The sequence below is a fragment of the Cebidichthys violaceus genome, unplaced genomic scaffold (genome assembly GCF_023349555.1).
Source record: "Cebidichthys violaceus isolate CVI_PGR_0920_01 unplaced genomic scaffold, fCebVio1.0.p SCAF_2, whole genome shotgun sequence".
Taxonomy (NCBI): Eukaryota; Metazoa; Chordata; class Actinopteri; order Perciformes; family Stichaeidae; genus Cebidichthys; species Cebidichthys violaceus.
In genome coordinates this window covers 16,694,484-16,710,109 of record NW_027176372.1, presented here as the reverse complement: position 1 = coordinate 16,710,109, position 15,626 = coordinate 16,694,484, and the positions used below count along the sequence as shown (strand labels likewise).

General features: G+C 40.2%; 2 protein-coding genes across 3 annotated transcripts in view; one reads left to right on the top strand and one right to left on the bottom strand.

Moving 5' to 3' along the window:
- The window catches only part of LOC137875503 (A-type potassium channel modulatory protein KCNIP1-like), a 25,498-nt gene extending 13,883 nt beyond the window's left edge, over positions 1-11,615 (top strand). For both annotated transcript variants that reach the window (XM_068714809.1, XM_068714810.1), the window contains exons 2-8: positions 7,337-7,461; positions 8,451-8,520; positions 8,611-8,681; positions 8,781-8,888; positions 9,013-9,117; positions 9,450-9,512; positions 10,013-11,615. In XM_068714809.1, the coding sequence (XP_068570910.1) occupies positions 7,337-7,461; positions 8,451-8,520; positions 8,611-8,681; positions 8,781-8,888; positions 9,013-9,117; positions 9,450-9,512; positions 10,013-10,060 (590 nt within the window). In that variant the 3' untranslated portion in view covers positions 10,061-11,615. The remainder of the gene's footprint in view (positions 1-7,336; positions 7,462-8,450; positions 8,521-8,610; positions 8,682-8,780; positions 8,889-9,012; positions 9,118-9,449; positions 9,513-10,012) is intronic.
- Positions 11,589-15,626, bottom strand: tlx3b (T cell leukemia homeobox 3b). The gene is made up of 3 exons (XM_068714808.1): positions 14,917-15,626; positions 13,735-13,972; positions 11,589-13,049 (listed from the first exon to the last, which is right to left on the bottom strand). Exons 1-3 carry the CDS (start codon positions 15,341-15,343, stop codon positions 12,866-12,868), a joined length of 849 nt encoding a protein of 282 aa, XP_068570909.1. The 5' UTR covers positions 15,344-15,626; the 3' UTR covers positions 11,589-12,865.

Here is a 15,626-nt window from a genome sequence, read left to right as displayed (position 1 = left end):
GTCTCTTACACTGCAGTAAGATCCAAATTATTCACATTTTCAAAACTGTGCACTTGGACTGGCAAAGGACATCCACTCTCCCTAATATCCATGAATGGATTAAAGAACAGGCCCAGTGGGTCAAGGAGCCCCTATAAGCTTGGTTTGATATGATCATTTTTAAGACGTTTTGTTTGTAAGTCAAAGCCGTCAGTCAACTGACCAGATAACATTTGTTTTCAGCTGATCCCAGACCATAGCCTGCTGCTACCATTTGGAAAAATTCACGTTATACTGCGGTAAAGGACGAAAAAGCAGATGTTCGTGAAGTGTGAATTCATCATGCTTGAAATGTTATATAGATGTGAAACAGAATATTTCACATCAGCATGCGCTTTTATGTTTTGTTTACCACATGTCGTCTCTGCTTTGTTTTCAATGTTTCTTTTTCTAGCATCTTTTCATGTGTACATTTTATCAGTGCACGCTGCAGTGCATCTGTTTGTATGAAATATGCTTTATAAATTACGTTTTATTTCTACAGTATTATTATGTGATAGACATGTGAAATTGTGTTTTGCATGTCATAAATTCACAAGTTATTTTCAAATGCCCTTCATTCGAAAGAACTCAGGCTGCATTAAGTATTTTTTAGTCTGTTTGACATGCTCCACACATTATTTTTTAATATTTTTGGTACAGTATGACTGAAAGTATGAGAGTGTTGATAAACTGTGGCAGGAGCTTTCTTGCGCACTATGTTCGTGAAGACAAATGTTGCTGATTGGTCACAGTGAGAGACAGCTGATTGAACAAACACAATATACATTTAATCATCCACAACAGGGAGCATCTTTTGAATGTCTGGCAAATTAAATTGAATGCTTCTCTTGCCACTAAATTGAATTTTACCCAGCACTACCACTTCAATCCCAGAACAGTAAATAAAGCAAACCTTCAACTGAAGACTCTGTGGAACCCTCTTGATCCAGCAGAGCCCCCTGCGGCCTGCGAGTCCGTGGCTACACTTCACCTCGTCGGGCAAACGCAGCTCCTCTCCATTCACATTAAGACGATGAATGAGTGCCCGCTGGTAGTGCATGTTTATTTCATCATTTAAATGCTTTACATTTTAAGAACACGGCACCTTCTCACTACAGACAGAGCACATAAGAGAAAAACAAAAACATTAAAAAAAGGATCCGGTTTGCTCTGTCCCCTCAAAAGCATGATACATAAGAGTCTTAACGTTAACATACAAACAGTGTCCATTTCTCCCTCTTCTCACGACATCACTCCTCTTGTGCTCTTCTCCTGTGAGTGAACAGTTCCATATCATACATTTCATTCACAATTATCAGCCACCCATCTTGTGATGGTGGCTCTTCCTTGTACCATCTCTTCGTAATAGCCTTCTTATAAGCTGCTAGCAAGATTTTCAGCAGGTACCTGTCATCTCTGAACACAATATCTGCTGTCATATTACCAAAGCAGAGTAACATACATGACTTAGGTATATCATAGCCCAGAATTTTGACTATAACCATATGAACATTTCCCCAAAACTGTACAATTTCAGGACATGGTACCAAAATACATGGTCTGCATGTGCCTCACATTTCCTCCGACATGGCTGAACAATAGACAGACGTTTCTTTGTAATTTGGGGGGCAATAAAGAATCTAATTACATTCTTCCAGCAATGTTCTCTCCAAGTACGCTAGGATGTTGAGGACTGTTGTGTCCTCCAAATATAAAACCATTCATTCTTTGTGTTCACACAATACAAAGTTATTTTTCTCATTTCAGTTTCAGTATTATTCTATATTTCTTTGAATTGTAAACTCCAACTATGGTTGTAATTATTCCATTTTAATCCCAGTTAACTTTATGCTGTATTTCTCTGTCAAAAAAGTCCCTTAATTGCGTCTGAAGTGGTTTTGGTTATTTAGTGAAGACTTGTCTTTCAGCTCCTGGAAACTCACAACACTCCCATCTTAATTTAACTGTGCATATTGCTGTTATTCTATATGAAATACATACATTGCTCTTCTTCTAATCTGTATTTTCGTACCAATTCAAACCACATCTCTAATGTAAATCGGGTGACAACATCCATCTGTTCATGTAAATCTTTTGCTATATATTTCTGTCTCCAATAAGGCTTTGAATTTCCCTTCCTTTTACATATCGTTCTAGGTTTTTCCATTGCTTCATAATCATTGGTACACCAATAAATTACTGGTGTAATTTGAGCTGCATGGAAATATTCCCTGAGGTTTGGTAATGACATTCCCCCTTTTTGTTTTCCAATGTGTAATGTTTATATAGATCATCAATACTTTTTGTTATGGTAACCCCGAGATATGTCATTCTTTTAGAACTCCAATTCAAGTCAAGTGTTTGTCGTATAATTTTGGATTGTTTGTAATTCAAATTCAAATTCAGACAAATTCAATTCATACCCAGAGTAAGAGCCGAAGATCTCAATTTAGTTGATTAATAAAGGAAGGTGTGTGTCAGAACACGGCACATTTTATTTGACAAAGACATTTTGTTCTCATCTTCTGAGCTATGTCATGATACGACTAAACATATCAGCGAAATCTGAGGTAACACACGTAATGAAATGTACAACACCTCTTTATTAGAAGCCTTGATGCACACTAGTGTCCTCTGTTAGTCACTGCTGCCCCCTGCTGGTACATGTAGGTTATAGCAGGTTATGTCTACTCTTCTCAGCCAGACACGTTACAATATTTAGACAATATAAAGGGTGTGGGTCCTTTTGTCTCACTGGGTGTCTTCATAATTACTGATCTGGATAAAGTGCTGTTTACAGTGTAGAGTAAGTCATTTTAAAAGGACGCAGGCTTGTTTATTTAGAAAAGTCACTTTGTAGTAAATTAAGCCTCCTGTTGTTTGGGGAGGACTGTGTGTCTTAATGGGGCCGATTAATCAAGTGCTGATCTGCTCATGAACACACACAGACACGCTCTCACACACACATGCACAGTCACAAGACAAACACATACGGTCGTACAGTAGAGGGTGAGTTTATCATTGTTACGTCCTGAGTGCTCAGGTCGGACACGGGGACTGTAACAGAGGGGGGATGTGGGGAGACGGGGGAGGGAGTTAGTGGGACGGAGCAGAGGGCAGGATGAGAGAGAGAGAGATGCCCCAGGGAGTCAAGAGACAGGGGGATAAAAAGACAGAGTCAGAGAGAGGCAGGCGAGTGCTGGTCTCACAGTAGGAGAAAGCAGGATGGATAGAAAGTTTAAAGGCTCAAGAGAGAGGGAGAGAAACACATTGTAGTCAGAATAGGGTGGCGAGGCTGAAGCATGTCCACGTTTTAAAGTTAAGAAAGTGGACCAAATAATGGAATAAGAGGTGAGTTGGAGACACAAAGCTTCTAGAAGCCAGTGGAAAGAAAGAAGTTAATCAGAATGGAAAGAGAGGAGCAGAATGAGAACAGCTTACATACTATAGCCGTCATTCTGCTGTGCTGTGGGGCCGTCAAAATGCTGCATCTGCTGGGAGTCATCACTGTAGAGGGTGAGTCAGTACTACAACTGCTATCACTGTGTTCACACAACCAGCAAGGTTGGAACGAGGACTTGTTTTCACCGATGTCTCTGAGCAAGCTATTTAAATAATGACAAAAAAAGGGTCTGGATTATTTATTCGGAAATGTTAGGTAGGTGAGACTTCTGTTGCTACTTCTTAAGACAGTCAAAGGAACACAAATACATAATGGAACAGTGAATACATTTAAAAAGCTGCAGGCTGACTGTTCACACTCCCAACTGTAATGAATTCTTGACTATTGACAATGACTAGTATAGACTTGTGGTAGAGGACTTGCATACTTTTTCTGCTACTTTAGACTAGCCTGTTTGTTTTCTTCCTATTATCATAATGTTGCATATTGCATTTATTACTGCATGTACATACTGTGTATCTTACTTTTGTACATGCTGAAATAACTTTGCCCTGCTGACCAGTGTGATCATAAATTCAGTGATGAGAATAAATTACTGAGTGAAGGGGTCAAAAACAATTTCAAAGGGACAGTTCGCCCCCAAATCAAAAATACATGTTTCCTCTTACCTGTAGTGCTATTCATATTGATGGTTTTGGTGTGAGTTGCCTAGTTTTGGAGATGCTGTAGAGATGACTGCCTTCTCTTGAATTATATCGGACTACATGGTACTCGTATTTCCATATACGTACTGTATGTCGTATGTATTTGTTGGTGCTTTGAGCACCACAAGCCGATTGCCATGTAGTCCCATTATATTGAAGAGAAGGCAGACACCTCTACAGCCGATATCTCCAAAAGTAAGCAACTCACACCAAAACAATCTAGATTGATGACTGCATTACATTTCGGAGGAAAAACATGTAGTTTTGATTTGGGGGTGAACTGTCCCTTTAAACCTGAAAACTAATCGATCCTGACTCTCACACAACTTTACGTTGCACTTTGAGATGGGACTTCCTGAGCTGTGGCAGTTTTTAGTGTCAGCATGAAGTGTGACTGTGCAGGTGCCATCAAGGCTTTAGCGTGGACAATAGAGTCGCAGTGAAGCCTGACAGAGGAGAGCACTGGTGTAACCCTAAAGGTGCATGAATCGTGTACTGATTTAAGTTTAAAATAGAAGCGGGGGTACAATGGTTGGTTCAGTATGCAAGACCATCACATCAGGATCTGTGTTGTGACTGCATTTACAACAATATGTGCATGTATATCACACTTTTTTTGGTATGTGTCTTTGTTATGGTGCGAGTGAGTGTGTGTGTGTGTGTGTGTGTGTGTGTGTGTGTGTGTGTGTGTGTCATACAGTAGGCCATACCTGAAAACCACTGGGATTCGGGTGTGAATAGCCTCACCTTCATGAGTGTGAATCTCCACCTTAATGTGACACTGAGAAACACTGAACTGCCTGAGTTGTGTGTGTGTATGTGTGTGTGTGTGTGTGTGTGTGTGTGTGTGTGTGTGTGTGTGTGTGGTAGGGGAAAGGAGCTATATAAAGACTGCTTAGCAACTCAACAGAAGTTATACAAAATCATGATGTGATAATGCACACACAATGTAGATGAGTGGGCACATTGTAATAAGCTCACACTAGATTACATAATATGTTATTGTATTTAATGTGGGCTATTACAATTTAAAATGACTTGTATTTGGTTTTGCAATACAATCATATGAACATGTTCAATGATACTAATCCCATCATTTAAGAGTATATACAGTATAATATTGGATTAGAGGTTCAAAGGTATGTAACATCATAATTGGCATTTCAATTCAAACCTACTTTCACACTTAAAGCCGTCAATGACAGGCTCAGATTGTAGATTGTTGAAGTTTCTGACAACCTATAAAAAAATAAAACAACCTTTTGATTAATCAGTTCTTTTCTTTCTGAGAAGACTCGTCCTCAAATCTTATGTTGCATCCACATAGTCTATAATTATCTTTTAGATAACACTAAGCTATGCTTTACTCCAACACAACAAACTCTGACAACACTGACACTCCTCTCTCCAATTCTCACTCACGTTTCCACCTCTGTCTTCACGATATGACACGAGGAGAAACATAAAGTAAAAGAAGAGAAGAGAAGAGCATTTAATTTCTCTGTAGGGTCCTTTCCATAATGTTGTCAGACACAAATAACAACAATCTGAGCCAGTTGGTGGAAAAAACAAGCAATTTTAGTAGACGTACGTTGACGGTGAGGAGTTGAGCGATTACACTGCATCCTGTTCAGCAGCTGCCATCTGTAGCGTTCTTACTCAACACAGGACCATGTTCAAAAGTTTTTGACCCCATTAGTCACTTAGACACAAAAACATAGAGAAATAGGGTCCAAGTTGAAAAATACCAAAGTTCCACTTTAAATCATGAATACCAGCATCTTTCGACTGAGGTTTAATTTAGCAGTGCTGTCTTTGCCTGGCACAACAAATATGCTGACCTGTTACCCATGATTCCCATCATTTGACGAGGTATTAATGAAGCTTTACAAAGCACTAATGGTCTTGCCACACAGATTAAAAAAAAAGTTTCTATTTCAAGACTGTCGATGTTTTAAAATCTGGAGTGCCAAGGACAGTGTGAGCACTGCACTCTGTGACACTTCATTAAAGCAGGACAGGAGCCCTTTGAAAAGCTTAAGCTCACACACTGTATCTACACCAGACACTATGACTACCAGCTTCCATACAAACCACTGGCTGCTTACATTCTCTGATAATGGTGCAATAATCTGTTCACTGATTGCGGTAATTTGCATGTAAATGCTAAGAGAGAGAGAGAGAGAGAGAGAGAGAGAGAGAGAGAGAGAGAGAGAGAGAGAGAGAGAGAGAGAGAGAGAGAGGAAATTATACTTGATCACCAAGCAGTGCTTTGGATGGTAAGTTAGCTTCTATAAATAATTAGAGGTCTACACAGGCAGCAATCTAGACTGAGAACCCAATGTCTAAATGCCCAACAGTCTTTTCTCCAAAACATCCCTATACCAGTATGCTTTTTAACGAACTATAATGACTCAGGAGACGATGATACCTGCAGGGCTCTCTCATATGAGCCGCACTAAAGCTAACACAGCTGGACAAGGTTCAGGCAGGTCAGTGACGGACATTCAGACTTTATTCTGAAACGGTATTCATAAAGCGTATTACTTAACCACCAATACGTTTTTTTTTTGTTCAGCATTTTACTGCTGCACATTATGACTACTTTATCATGTTCCGTTTTTTTAGGACTATTTCTATTAAATAATGCATGGTTTTAAGATTATGCGTAATTATTACATTCTAGCTTGTTTCAGGGAGTGTGTGTGCACTTGTGCAAATGTGTAGACAAATGGGATTTTTTTGGCATGTTCAACCATAGGCACTATGAGGCTGTGTGTGTGTGTGTGTGTGTGTGTGTGTGTGTGTGTGTGTGTGTGTGTGTGTGTGTGTGTGTGTGTGTGTGGTCTCAGAGTCAATGGTTTGTCCTCTCTCCCCTCCCCTCCGGCGAGAAGAGTAATGAGTTGTTAATGATAGCGCCGGTGAGAGGAGGAACATGGAGCTGTTAGACTGACCTCTACTCTCATCCTCTCATCCTCTCCTCTCTTCTCCTTCCCTTTTAAAATTAGAGTCGTATTATTTCTGCCTTTTCCAATGGATTAGAGATTTCAAACTTTAGAATATTTCACTGTGTCCCCACTCCTGGTCATATGTCCACTTTCTTCTTCTCTATATGACTTGGATAACCTATCCTTCCTCTCTTTTTGCTGCGTCACTCTTTCATTGTATGTTGTGTATGAGTTAGGAATATTGCTTTATGTTTCTTCAGACAAATGTGATGATGACTTGGAGATGACCATCGTGTGCCATCGACCGGAGGGCCTCGACCAGCTGGAAGCGATAACCAACTTCAACAAAAGAGAGCTCCAAGTGCTCTACAGAGGCTTTAAGAATGTAAGTGACTGTATGGGTTCACGTCATACCTCAAAGATACATACAGTACAGTGCGTACCAAAAGTGTCCATGTGTTGATCAGTAGACTGCTACTAGTGCTAACATGTAGGCTACAAGGAACTTCACGTTGTCTTCTCAGCAAGCATACCAGGAGATTGTCTCTCTTGGAAATATACTTCCCCAAATATTTTTAATTATGTTATTATATTCATTTTGTGAACAAAAATATATGTACGGCTTTAATCTTTCAGTGCCACCCTGGCTTGTGCAGTAACCCATCTTACCCCTAGAGCAATCCCACTATACTGTAAGGGTTAATGTCCAGAGACATGGACGGATCCAACATGACCTGTGTGATAGATTCATTGGGCCTCCTGGTAAAATCTATAGTCTCCCTAATCAAATAACAGGTGCATAACAACAATTGTTGGAACACAATCAGAGTTCATTTCAGCCCCAGGAGCTCTCCACAGTATCAGTTTGTCTCTTGAATATGATCATGTGTTATATATTTACATTGCTGTGCTGTAGCTACAGTCGATTTATTATTAAGATCATTCATTTGGAGCAGGGGCTGATTATTTGTTTCCTGCTAAACTTGTGTATTTTTGTTGGTGTTATTGCCTTCAATTTATTGTTGATATTGTTAATTATATGTAGATCTTGTTTTCAATATAGCCCATTCTTTCTTTTTAACTTTTGGTGTCTCTTTTGCCAACTTACAGCTAAATTAATAAAGCTCTTTGTAAAAAGTAGACTGACTAGTGACACCATGGACAGATGGTCAGAGTTTGCAACTGCAGTCTGTTCTACTCTTGGTGATATATGACGACAATAAACTACAAACTTTAGAGGTTAGACCAATAGCCAGTCTCCAATCAACTTTGTTTAATCCTTTAATTTATACCATGAACACTCTCTCCATCAGCCTCCATCCGTCTCTGTCCACCTCTATTTGACTGTCCCCCCCCCCCCCCTTCTCTTTCCAGGAGTGTCCAAGCGGCGTTGTAAATGAGGAAACCTTCAAGCAAATATACTCCCAGTTCTTCCCACATGGAGGTAAAGAGAGTGTGTTTTGTGCTGTTTGAGTCTAATCCCGTAATGTTTCGACCAAATGTACTGACGAGCATTCTCTTCTTCTTCCTGCAGATGCCAGCACCTACGCACACTACCTGTTCAACGCGTTTGACACAGCACACAGCGGCTCCATAAAGTTTGAGGTTTGCTTGATTCTTCCTATTCAAATAGTATTCTTGTTTTATTTTCCAAACTAGCTCTCCAATTTCGGATTTTCATTCTGTCCCTTTTTGTCTCCACAGGACTTTGTGACAGCTCTGTCGATCCTGCTGAGGGGCTCAATCACTGAGAAGCTCCAGTGGACCTTCAACCTTTACGATATCAACAGAGATGGATACATCAACAAAGAGGTGTGTCTTTGTGTATGTGCGCATGCCTGACCTTCATTATTTCCCCGATTGTGGTCATATTCACTTTGTGTTTGTATTTCTATGTCTCTTTTGTGTGTGTTTGCACTCGTGTTCTGTTTCATAGGAGATGACAGACATCGTCAGAGCGATATACGACATGATGGGGAAGTACACTTACCCGGTCTTGAAAAACGATGCACCTAAACAGCATGTGGAGGCCTTCTTTCAGGTAACAACATTGGAGTCCTTTAATTAAGACTAATAAAAAAACTCAACAACACAATTATTGGTGATTGACCAAACAGGGATGCACCAGTCAATTGCATGCTTTACATTTCCAAAAGCAGGAACAGCAGAAGAAAAAGTAGGTTAGCATGAGCAGCGATATCCTAATGGCTAAAGAGCAAAGAAAAGAGTGAAAACACAAAAAAAAAAAATCACAGAGTACGCCTCTGATTTCAGTCTATGTATTTATAAACTAATTTGTATCTTTGATTAATATCTTAATATCTGAGGCACCTTTGAGAAATGGACTGACAGTATGTGTGTTGCTCTCCACAGAAAATGGACAAAAACAGAGACGGTGTGGTCACTCTGGATGAATTCATCCTCTCTTGTCAAGAGGTACGCTTTTCTTTCATTTCTCAAAGTTCACTTCTCTCTTACATAATCCTGAGGATCCCTTTAACTCTGCAACAGAAATGCACAGGTGTAAATGATTCAATTAAATGTGGCTTGATTACATTTGTAGAGCAGAGCCATCAGTAATGTTATTAGTAACACTTTTGCTTTTGCTTTTTTTCCTACTGTGACAAAATGTCTGCTGTGAAAAAATGCCTATTGTAGCTTTTTAAACAAAAAAAGTCACTATTTTTCTTACTATTTACAAAAGGCCTTGTTTTTTGCTTATCTTCTTCCTTTGCAGGTCTCACTATACTGGCTATCGATTAAGATCTTTGCTACCTTTGATAAAATGTGTTTGTCTGTCTGCAGATAGAGCACTGAACCAACATTTTACAGGTCTTTACTGCCCTCTAGTGGCCAGTAAAATGAATTAAATGGTGATTGTTGGATGACTTTCTCCACACATTCAGCCTCTTTATTTCCCATCTTTTCTTGCACAGGATGAAAACATCATGAGGTCTCTACAGCTCTTTGAAAATGTCATCTAGACGACAAAGAAGAGGGAGACGGCGCAATAGACGAAAGCACAGACAGAGATAGAGATGGAGGAGAAGGAGAGATGAACATGCAAGAGAAAAGGAACAGCATAGCTTGCCATTGAAACGAAAAATTGGATCTTGTCGCTTTGTGAAGGACGGTTGCCACAAAACTTCATAGAAGGCATCTTGCTGTAACAAATCTGTGGCGACAAACGTTTTGGAAAACACCCTTTGGACTCAAACCCTTTATTTGACGTCTCTGTACCCATTTACCTCGTCTCCATCTCCCTTCTTTGTTGCTGTCGCCTCAGACAGTGCGCGTTTCATGGCATTGTGTAAATACTGATTCCTCTAACATTTGGTCCAATACTTTTCTGAAACGTGTACATTGAACCATATTATCAAGCAGGACTGGAATTCCCAGAAGCAGCATAGCAGTGAGATCAACCCAATGCATACTTTGTGCATTAGAGGCTTACATAATAGCTGTTTTCATCATGAATTTCTGTGTCAGTACAACAAACGTGAGCAATATTGTGAAGCATGCAAGACGGAGGCCTATTTAACGTGTATGTGCCGTAAAACAAACTTGGAGCCACCTCATCAGGCCTGTTAAGGTTTGCAGAGCTGAATTCGACCTCAGCCAGCTTGCAGTCTTTTGTCTCGTGTCAGCTTGCAACAGTCCTTTTTACACCTATTGTGTGTGTGTTCCAGTGGTGTCAGTCAGTGTTTCAATGTTGTAACGACTCGACTGTAGATATGTAACTGTTGTATTTGTGGCCTCTTAACGCCGTGTGGATTTATTCATGTCTTGTCTGCGTGTTTCTGATTCTGTCTATCTGTCTATCTTTCTGTCAAATTGGATACAACTAATTATTCTACATGACACTCATTGTTAAATAAAGAGTCCGTTCAGAGGTTTACTGGCATACAGATGCAGAGTTACACAGGGACGTGCATGTGTTTATTTGTGTGGTTTTGTTGTCCTAAAGTTTACGTTTGCCTGAATATTAGTGTCTTTTTTTTCCCCTAGCATGTAGCTTCGTCTCGGGGACACCACAATCAGTCCAGCTCAACTGGCCGTGTTTCTGCCAGAGAGGAGAGTTTCGTCGTCAGTTCTGTCTGTTAACAACGTTGACCCGGAGCGACCAACCTTTCACTGTGAGGGAGCGACAGGAGAGGGGAGCTAGAAGGAGGCATTGTGGAGAAAGATTAGAGGAAGATGAGAGAGTAAGACAGAAGACGAGAGAGACCTTGTCACTGATTCTGAAGGAATGGAAGCCATGTTTCGAACAAGAGCCATCGTTTTGAAGATTGAGCAGGAAAAACAGATTTATAAATGATTTACCGTCATGCCCACTCACTGTGCTACCAATAGTGTAATAAAAATCCTTGCTGAGACATGCTCATCTCAAAAGTACCCAGACACACTTTCAGATAGACTGACAGACAGGAAGACAAACAGATAGACATCTTAAAACTGTCAGAATGAAATAATGTGTGTATTGAAATATTGTATAAAATCATTATATTTATCAATAAACTTTGCAAGAAACAAAATGAATTCATGTCTGCTATATTTTACCTTGTCGCTCCATAATTACTTTTTTCATAGCTTATAATTATTGCGTATTAAAACCGTACAATCATTTTTTTATGGTGCACCATAAAGAGCATGAGCAAAAAGGGTCACAAGAACAGTTTATATTGTTATTTACACATATACAATGAAAGTACAAAAAATGTTGTACATTTGTGCCTCAATCCCAAAGGACACACAAATAAAGCATGATAATGTGCATATGAAAAAAAAATATAACGTCACCACCATCACAGAACATGCATCACTCCCCTTATTACCCATTCACAGTCTCTTTCATATTTTCTTCACTTCTCTCCCTTCTAATCCTGACATCTATTTTCCTTTTATTAATGCGCACAAAAGCATTTCTCCCATATAATGTAACATTTTTAGGCATACTTTTTGGGGGCTATGGTGGTGCACCACACCTGTGTATGTACAGGTGATTGTGCTGGTGCATTGTATTTGGAGTGGGTATATTTATAAATGAGATTTGAAGAAGGTTTAAGCACCAGAACGTTTAAAAAAAAAATATCTCTGAACCAGCTGTTATCTGCATTTTTGTAACGACATCTTTTGGTGTCTTTTGATAAAACAGTGCAGGAGTTTTATTTATAACATTTTTTTGCAGATAGCCTACTCTATTTTTGTATGTGTTCGGGTGTAGGCCTTGCCTGTATATGGCTGGTGTTCTTCCCCTAAAAAAAACAGAGCCAACCCTTTGAAAGCGTTGCAAAGTCTGTTTCAGAATAAAGCGTTGGTTGTTGAGAGTAAAGACCTTCACAGAACTCAATCATGTCTCACTGTGGAGAACGACTTGCCTCCTTCAGGTCTACGGGGTAAATATCTTTCTCCTCTTATTCTAATACACATAATAATAAGTAAGAGCATAAGAGGACAATCACAGGGTGACGAGAATTTTTAAAGACAAGTTCTGTTTCCTGTTTGAAAAAGTCTTACGGTTCCCAAGTTCAGAGTTGCGAGATTTATTCCAAGAAAGTTCTGTTTCTGCTTCAAGACAAACATCACTCACCATCATTTCAGGTCCATTTTTCCAACCGTCCACTCAAATGGTTTGGACCCATTCTTCAGTTTATCTGGTCCAACATTTTTTTTTATCCATTGCATGGATCAAAGTAAGTCCCACTGTCCTCATGTGGGTCTAATTTAATTGATTTATCCTCCCAGGGATAAGAGCGGATGCTTATTGATTACAGCGTTGTGCCTGGCGTCTATTCCCTTTCCTCGGCCCAGGGTTGGAGGTTCTGCAGGGCATACAGGGAGGAGTTATGGGCGCACAGTGGATCCGACACCGCTGATTCGCTGAGGGACTTCTGGAGGGCGGACTGCTGCAGCTGAAGGATGAGGCGATTGGCCTGCTGACGCTCCGCCTCCCTTTCCTCGGCTGTCTGTCTCCTGAATAAAGACAGGGGGAAAAAATAAACATTAATAAATAAATCAATAGATAAATAAAACGTGAGGTTATGTAAGATTAAAGGAGAGCAAGAAAAAAAAGCTACAAGTGTGTAAATTCCTAAAAGCTGAAAAAAGAGCAGTGATAAATTCTTAGAATACAAATAAAATTATATCGATGAAAGGATGTTAATGTTTGTTTCTAGGAACAGTATCTAATATAATAATACTAATAATATCTATCTAAATACAAAATATGTAGTAATTCCCTAGCTGTAGCCTAATAATCGTAACAAATACATGTTTCTATATAAATGATCTATATTTGTTATTCTTGAAGAGGGCGAAACAGAATACGAGAAAAAATAAAAGGTGTTATTAAACTCTATCAAAGCAATTTAAAAAAAAAATATATATATATATATATATATATATATATATATATATATATATATATATATTATTGGCGTTTATGTTTAAACGGTTGTGTTTTGGTTCCGTGTCGACGGGGGTCAATTCACAGGAAATGGTGCGTGGGGTCATGTGCAGAACTAGGGAAGTTTGGTTTTTGAACAGGGTAACTTTAGGCGGACGAAGATAGTGCGGATTGTTTACGGCTGGAGTGTGATGAAATGCGGTAACAAATGTTGATGAAAACTTCGACGTGAATATGACATTTCATACCAACCTCCACTTGGTCCTGCGGTTCTGGAACCAGGTTTTGACCTGTGCGTCTGTCATCTTCAGACTCTTGGCCAGGGCGGCCCGCTCGGCGCTGGCCAGGTACTTCTGCCGGTGGAAGCGCTTCTCCAGCTCGCAGATCTGAACTCTGGAGAAGGACGTGCGGGGCTTTTTCCGTTTGGGCGGTGTCCGGTTCTGGTACGGGTGTCCTATCCGCCGCGTAACGGCGAACGGCACCAGAGCCGCTGCAAGGAACGGAGAGACAAACCGGTGAGTGGAAGACGATATTTTCTACTGCAGCAAACAGACTAATTCACTTCCCACTCTGTATGGAAATTCAAGGCCATATATCACAGATATCTGCCCTGTTTGACAACAATTCCCCATTTAGACGGTGTAAGCCATATGTGAAGTATGTGAGATGAAATTTATTGTGAAAGATTAGTCTGGCCAAGTAGCCTATTGAAAACAATGTAATTATAAGAAATAAACGGATAGTATCCGCCCTGCTAATTACAGCAGGTCTATTGGCCTATTTATCTTTTCTTCACACACAAGGCCTTTGTTAATAAAGACTCCTGTTCATCTTCAATGTATCTTCTTAACCTTTGTATTAAATACACAAAACATATCACACACACATTTGATTATTTTGGATAGTATTTTTTATTTTAGATTGTATTTTTATTTTACGTTTTTCTATAATTTCTGAAGTAAATTATTTGACAACCTAATCTGATTCTTAGTTATCCCCCAATTTAGCCTTTTAATCACATTTTCAGTTGTTTTTTTTGCACTAACAGTAATATATTATGATAGACCAATGCTGTTTGGTTATACAAAAATACAGCGTTATGATTGTGCATAACTATATTTGTTTTTGTAGAAATTAAATATTTAAGTCATAAAACACACGTGAAGTCAGTTACGCTGATACAAGACGGTTAATAATAATAATAATCTTTAAATGTAGTATATACCATTATTTAAAAACACTTTAAAACATGTGTCCTGTTGTTTCTTTCTTTGTTTTAATAAGGCAAATTAAACGTAAAACATTTCAGTCTGCTGGAAAAGCCTTCACACGTATTTGGCACCGGTGTCTTCAATGATTCAGCAGCAGTTACTAATGTTTTAAACAAATCTATTATTAATGAGGGGAACCCGTTAGGTGTCACAGCTGGCCTACCTGATATTCTGTCCTTGGCGAACCGGTTTCCTATCCAGGGGAAGCACAGCCCTCCAAAACCCGGGACAGCGCTCTGGACGGGAGCCGGGGGTCCCGGGGCTGTCATGGGTCTGTGGGCCGGAACACGAATCACTCCACGGCTGCCCAGACTCCTGCTTTCCCCGTATGAACCTGAAGCCTCCACCGGAGGCATTATACCGGAGAGGGAGATAGACAGCGCGGTGTACGAGGGCGCGCTGGACCCGGTCGGGCTTCCTAAACTGTAATAACCGTCCCCGTTGCTTAAATCGGATCCACTTTGTCTTCCAGACGTGCGCCCGTTTTCTGGCTCTGTACCGGCTCCCAGAATCTGGTCGATGCCGAAGCTGATGGGCTCATGGTGAGCCGGCTTTGGAGGAGGACTCGGCGCGCTGGGTGCTTGCTCCATCCCCGTCACACTGTCGCAAAAGGACGAAAAAACTGAACAGGATATTTGCAGGGAGAATCACAGCGCGGTCAAACTGTACCAAAAGTAACCGCCAGTAGTGTCTCCATCGCTGTCCAGCCGTCTGCCCCGATCCCAGCGTGTCCTTGTTGTCTCTAACAGGCCTCTTTCAGAGGACTGGGTCCTCTCTACAGGCTGTGGTGAAAGTTTGATGGGCGTTTGGAGAGATGTGACGCTCTGTCCTCTCTGCGCGTCAAAACGCTCAGTTTAGCAGCTCCGTCCTCCT